Source organism: Styela clava, chromosome 5, assembly GCF_964204865.1.
Source record: "Styela clava chromosome 5, kaStyClav1.hap1.2, whole genome shotgun sequence".
NCBI lineage: Eukaryota > Metazoa > Chordata > Ascidiacea > Stolidobranchia > Styelidae > Styela > Styela clava.
The window spans coordinates 14,230,204-14,237,467 of record NC_135254.1 but is presented as its reverse complement, the minus strand read 5'-3'; the positions used below and the strand labels follow the sequence as shown (position 1 = coordinate 14,237,467).

Below are 7,264 nucleotides of genomic sequence, written 5' to 3'. Positions count from 1 at the left end.
ATGATAGGTGTTCAAATTTGCTGTCTAATATTTATAAATTTTGCTTTTCCATGCTAATATAAAATAAATTTAATAACATTCACGATGATGACAATTGGGACAACAATCAACTAAATCAATTGGAACTACAAACAATGAATTGCTGATATTGAATATGTGAATGTAAATGTATGGGTATTGTATATTTAAATTGTAAAATGACTTTTCTTCATTAAAACGGAATTCAAACCATGCGATTGTATTCCGATATCAATTACTGTAACCAAAATTGGAAATACACATAAATAATATTAATTCACTTTCATTTGGACAAAATGGACAAATAATTGAATTTCATATTGGCACTGGAATTCTATTTGGCAAAAAAAAAAAAAAAGGTACGGTATAACGGTACCTATACGCGAATTAGCAATTTTGTATATTTCTGAAACTGACGAATGAAATCGTTCACAATAAAATTTGGTAAATGACTTATTGCTGAAATAAAACAAATGTGTGATTGGTGAAACTGAAAAACGAATGCCAGATTCAGAAGTTCATGTAAACCAGTGAACTGATAAACAAAATCTTGTAAGTTCGGTACCGGTACTGAAGCACTGGTTATCATTAAATTTTTATCTCAAATAAATTTAAATATAAATTTGCAATTACACAGGTTGTCATAAGAATGTACAGTATAATAGTACCGGTAACACTACATTGATTTGCTCCTGATACTGCTGTACTGTGATATAATACCTGAATACCAGAATACAGTGACCAGTTGCCAGCTACAAGGTCATATTAAAACTGTGAAATGGAAATTCCAACCTTAACTGAATATGATGGGAAAAGTGCAAAGGTGAGCAGACTTGTAATGTCTGAATGTGCAGATATGTTTATTAACGGAATACGGTACAGGAGTACAGAAATAACCTCCCGTATTTGTATAGGTGATTTTTCTGAAAACTGGTACCTTGTTATTGCCACACTACTAAGCTTCCCATCGGCATTTTCACTTTCAGTGTGGGTAGAGTAAGAACTGAAGAATGTGTGGCAATAATTTAACCTATCCTAAGATCTGAAGATGAACAGAATCAAAGAAAACTGATCAGAAATTAGTTGTGGTAACGAGATAGTACCAAATTTTGAACTCTTTTGATTATAAGGTTTGCTCAAAACAAGAGGTTGTGTAGCCTATTTCATATTTTGACATGAAATATTTGAATTGTATTTGTAATTTGTATATCCTTGCATATGAGCCTACCCTCAACCTAAAACATTAAATTCATAAAAATTAGCATGTAACTGTATAAGCTGACCCTTTGAATCGTTCGAGCTGTAGATGTTGGAATCAAGTTAGCATAATATCATTTCGTTTGAGTGCGATCAGAGTTATGAGCGTATAAGCCAACCCTTTAGTGCATGGTTGGCCAACCTTTTTGTCTGACGGGCCACATTTAGTTTACTAATAATTGCGCGGCCCACCTAACATGGTAATTATGTTCTAGTTTTGCTACACTGACTAAAAGTTGATGAAAAAACGAACAAAACCCTCGCACCAAACTTTCTCAATAATAAGAACAATAAAAAAACGAAGATACAGTAAAGTCAACAAAGTTTTTTCTACACGTAGATATTTTAGTGTGAAGTTTGGCACTTTTTTTCACTAACAAATTTTCCAATATTCGCTGAAATGGACGATGTAGCAATGCGAAGCGAATTTTTTATATGACTGTCAGAAATTAGTGATCTCACAGGGGATTTGACATGGTTCATCTGTGAAAAAACTTGCTTGTACGAGTACGTGCTGCCAAATAATGAGGTCATTAAAACTGCCATTCTGCCCAAGTGTGTAAGCTACTATTTATGTTGTAACTTCTGGTGTCTTTGCTTTCTAATTAAGCGAATTAGAGAAGTATCTGACTCCAAAAACAGAATATATAGTAGGTTACGTGTTCAAATTTGAGATATCTGTTAATTTTATATAACAGTAAGGATCTGACCAATTTGCCTGTAAAGATTTTTATTTCCACGGATAATATATCACAATAAATTTACTTACAATAAAACACACTCACAATCGTGAAAACCAAGTCGGTGATGAATTAGCATTGTTGCATCGAACGAATTGAAATAGAAAAGCCGGTTGCTGTATCGAACGAATTGAAGTAGAAAAGCCGGTTGCTGTATCGAACGAATTGAAATAGAAAAGCCGGGCTGCTGTATCGAACGAATTGAAATAGAAAAGCCGGGGCAAACCACGATCAAAATGTCTATTTAAGCGGTAACATCTTTTTCATCTCGCTCGCCAAAAACGGTACCTTTCTTTATTATCCAAAAATCTCGTTTCCCACGGAGCAATTTTTGCTCATATCTAGCATGTTCGGTACCCTTCTTACAATAATTACACTTGTTTATAGGTTACCTGACATGGGAAATATCCATTTTCTCATACACGAGAAAGATCTAGACTCAATATTTCGAATGATCTAGAAAGATCTCTTCAATATTTCGGTTGTTTATGGGTCACCCGACATGGGAAAATATCCATTTTCTCATACACGAGGAAGACTAGAAAGATCTCTTCAATATTTCGATTACGTCAATTATTATATAGAATTTGACTTCCATTATCCAAATTATTGGTTAATTTGTTACAATGTATCGATATCTTCCAGTTGCTGATGGCACTCATGGCTCGTTTGAAAGCGCTAGCAGAGCGCATTTCAGGAAAATGAACAAATTGTTTGTATCATATCTTCATATTAACTACATCACTCGAAAAATAGAAGTTTTACTAAATTTTTTTAAATTTAATTCCGAAAATACAGCGGGGGCCACTCGAAACTCCTCAGCGGGCCACATGTGGCCCGCGGGCAACGGGTTGTACGACCCACCTTTAGTGCGATCAGAGTTGTGCGCATATAAGAATTTTCAGTGTGATCAGAATTATGCATGTGTAGGCCGACCCCTTAGTTTGGCAATTTTTTTGGGGGTTTTAAATTCTGTTTATGTGCGAGGATATATGGTACTTATTATTAACCAGTATGGCATTTATTGTACGTACCTTTCAGTGGTCTTTTCAAATGTCTTTTTAAACCTTCAGGTACGCTGCTCAGTACATTGGGTAATAACACATGCATATCAAAATGAAGATATACCAAAATATATTCCAAGATGTGATATTGAACATATATTTGAATGTGATGGAGGTGTCAAGAAGACAATTGCTTCTTTATTATGTAGTGGTAAGTGTCTGATGAATTTTAGTTATATTTTGAGAGAAAATTAGCCTTAGTGGCTCAGTTGGCCTAGCACAGTGTTTCTCAAACTGTGTGCCGCGGCACACTAGTGTGCCGTGAGAGATTCTCAGGTGTGCCGCAGAGCTTTTTGGAGTTTTAGAAAATAGGCTTTTCATATTACACATATAGGCATGCATGCGACGGGAAAGACTTGAGTGCGCATTATCCATTATTAGACTGATAACATCATTGCATTTGCCTTGTCGTTGTAGTAAGGGTAATTGCCACGCTATAATTGTATTGGTATGTTCAATGTATATTCAAACAAGACGTCCATCTTTCACCATGTTGACTTGCGCGCCTAGTTGGGCTAACAGGCAAGCAAGTTTGTACGAGTTTTGACTGTGCATAATTCATCGAATTAATCTGGCCATTTGTATCTCCATGGCTCTGTGAAAATGTTTTCTTGCTCTGACTGAAATTAAAAGCAAAAAAGGGAGCGATGAAACCTCGTTTCAATTGTTTCCCAAAACAGGCACACACATCGAATCAATCATGCATTTCTCGGTTTCAAATTCCATGCTCACCATCTCATCCAGAGTTAAGTAAATTGGACAGGCAATGCCGAACCGAAGCGATTTTGGTCCTGAAAATCAGTAGCTCCAGTGGATCTTTCTACAGGGCCTTGTTCATGGGTAAAGACATGGAATAACCATGGTATAAAAAATATAAAAAACTCGAGACAAGTTCACACTCAAACTCGCAGAAGTAGTTGAGACTCATCTTTGATTATTCTTACAAGCAGCAACTGATATGCCAAGATCTGCATACTCAAAATGAAGTTTCTGATTCAATTTGAGGTAATATTATTTACTTTTATTTTAGGGGAACCATATTGCAGGATTACAGAACAACTATTTGATGTAAAGGAATTACTTCGATCTCATGAAGATGTGATTCAGATATTATGCAGTCGAGGAATATATGTATTGGATGATTCTGATTCACTTATAAGAGCAGATCATTTACGAAGAATGCCTCTTGCATTGGTGGGTAACAAAAATCTTTTGGTTATAGGTTGCTCAGTACTGAAGTATGTGAGGCTATTTTATTGGGTGAAGGGAATTATTGCAGTGGATAGCTTTTTTGTTCTTAATAGATTTCATTCCACATGTTTGAAAAATTGAGATTGATCAAGCTTAGCTCTCTGGGACCATACAAAATAATTTTTTTATCAGTAGCATACCAAGAATTTCAAATATTTGATTTTATCTTCTATCTAAGCATTGTCTGTGTCTATTTGTAGTTTCATAGCCCCCTTCAAAGACTCTCAATATGCCATGGCCTCCTGCTCTTCTATAGATACACTTACAGTAGTTTTGTTTTTAATGAGTTTTCATCTGTTATATTATCGGCACGTTTGATGATTAAAATGAATGATGAATAAATGCATTACAATAAAAAAACAGGACAAATCCATGTTAACTATCTTCTGAATTAATGTAGTCATTGGATATGGTCTTTGCTTGTGGATTCCAGATAACCGCTTCAAGGTCCCATTTTGAGAAACCCTGCTCTACTACAGTAAAAATATTTTAAATATTTTTCTATTTTTTTAGTTTTCTCATATAAAGATTATTGACATTCTAATGAAGGCGCATACGTTAACTAAACTGGCTTCAGTCAATTCATTGGTGACGACTGTTCGAAAGTTTTCTGAATTCAGTGCATCAAAGGAATCACCTGATAATTTGGAAGAAGCTTTTATGTTATGGCTCAACAAGGTAATATCAAAAAAATTATACATGATGTTCGTATTAAATTTTTTTAATTAACCGAAATAATTCTCCATTTATAGTTTGTTGGCCCCTTCAGGTGTATTAAAAGAAATGAAAATGCTCAAATAAACACTGATTAAAATATAACAGACCTGGTTAAATTACATTAGAGAACTGACTTCATAACAAAATTTATTTTATTTTGAGGACTTCACAGGAAAGACCCTGTATGTATGTTGTTATTATGGATTCTTTGATTGTAGCTGAGATTTGTATAGCATTCTTGGATAAGCTATGAAGTTAAAAAATTTAAGAAATTATTGTTTTGCGGAATTTTTTGATTACGGCCATTTCCACAATTTTGGTTACGATAAATACATCACTCTAAATGCTGTAATAGGAGTTTATACACTTGACCCCTCAAGAGAATATTGTGTTGTATTCTGATTTTCCACCAAGCCTAATATATTAACGAGAATATCGGTCGGAGACCGAAGACTCACGATCGAAACTGCGGTTTCGATTTATGACTCTATAGTGACACCGCGTGTCCCATCACTAATTAATTAATAACTCGCTAATTATACGACATAATTCATCCAAAATCAATAGGCTTCTGGTCCGAGATATGATGAATACACATGCAAAATTTGAAGCAGATTCAACCTCGCTTTCGTGAGATATCGCGTGCATCTAACAGACAGACAAACAGTCAAATACCTATCAACATACTTACCGATCAAGATCGATAATAATGAAAAGTAATAATGAAAACTATTATTGTTCACAGGTATCACAGAAGGTTCACATCATCCAAAGAAATGCATTGGAATCAGACAAGGTAGGCAAATAAGAAGCAAATATATTTCTAATCAATGACTCTAGTTGTGTTTGGTTTCAATTACAATTTATCTATTTTGGTCAATTTGGTTAAATTTTGGTATTTTTTATATGGTGCAGTTTTAATTTATTTCGGATGTAAAAATGTCTCTGTAGAAATTCATTTAATTGCAATCTGTGTGCTTTTTCTCTCTTTCTCATCGAAACAGATTAACTTGAGTTGACACAGAAAACTCTAAGTATATCACACTATTCATTAAGTATTAATAACACCAGATTTACTAACAGCTCAAAACACATGTTATAGATATAATTTCTGTGATAAAGTTTTTTTAAACTTGAACGAGTCAAAAAGACTCTCATTAAAGATCAAGTTGCTCTCGTTTTGATAGCCAGGCACTTCAAATATTTGTTATCTATTTACCAGTGGTTTCATAGACTACTACGTGTGAGTTACATGTCGTAATTGATGTTGGTCAGAGTTTATTTAATATCTTTCGATTGTTCATATGAAAATAAATCATCTAAGATGATGAGTTTCAGTGATTGTTTGTCTTGTCAAGAATGATTGTTTCTGCATGGCCTATGAATGAAAACTCATTTTATAGAACACTTTCTGAAAGGCCAAATATGATTTTAAATGAAAGCAACAATGGTTATTTAAAAGCAGGGGTGGGCAACAGGCAAATAATAAACCACACATTTAATGTGGTCCTTGTCAACTCTCAGCTTTTTCTCCAAACGTAAAATCCTAATCCGACAGTTTATGGGTAGATATACATGATGCTTCTTAACTCTTGTCGCTGTGTTAAATCTTGCATTGTGGTAATTTTTTTAATTCGTTGTATACATGGAAAAACTTAATCTTTTGTGTGGCCCAGCTAGATGTCTGAAAGTGGTTATATAGCCCTCCAACAAAAAAGGTATACACCCCTGATCAAAAAGAATTTGTAAAATATGTATTCTCAGTAACTACTAATATATGTTCCTTGAATGGTTTTGTGTTGAACTTACAGACTGGAATTGATATGTATAGGGCGACCCCAAGTAACAGAGCTCATGACTTTCTTGATTACTCCTATGAAAATGAAAATAAAAATTATTTAACACTTGAATTTCTGTTTGTGTATCATTGTACCCAAAAGTTTTAGTATGCTAGGAAGCTTAACACAAAAGTTCACAAATGTTCTCTTTAGAATAGATTCCAAATGGCATGGGTCCTGTCTTTCTGGGTCACCCTGTATTATAGCATGAATGTAATTTTTGTGACATTATGCATGTAATTTGGTAGTTAATGCATTAGTTTACTGTGTATAAAATCTTGTATTCCAAGTATTTTTCCATATATATCATTGTAACACATATCATAATATGACAAAAATTGAAAGAAATTTGAATATGTTTCATAGTCATAGAAAACCA

General features: G+C 34.0%; 1 protein-coding gene across 3 annotated transcripts in view; it reads left to right on the top strand.

Moving 5' to 3' along the window:
• The first annotated feature begins 666 nt into the window (after positions 1 to 666).
• Positions 667 to 7,264, top strand: part of LOC120344160 (uncharacterized) — a 30,230-nt gene continuing 23,632 nt past the window's right edge. For 2 of the 3 annotated variants that reach the window (XM_039413256.2, XM_039413255.2), the window contains exons 1-6: positions 667 to 841; positions 3,089 to 3,230; positions 4,110 to 4,273; positions 4,844 to 5,008; positions 5,793 to 5,843; positions 6,270 to 6,290. In XM_039413256.2, coding sequence (XP_039269190.2) covers positions 797 to 841; positions 3,089 to 3,230; positions 4,110 to 4,273; positions 4,844 to 5,008; positions 5,793 to 5,843; positions 6,270 to 6,290 — 588 coding nt within the window. In that variant the 5' untranslated portion in view covers positions 667 to 796. The remainder of the gene's footprint in view (positions 842 to 3,088; positions 3,231 to 4,109; positions 4,274 to 4,843; positions 5,009 to 5,792; positions 5,844 to 6,269; positions 6,291 to 7,264) is intronic. The other variant, XM_039413259.2, reaches the window with a different exon arrangement.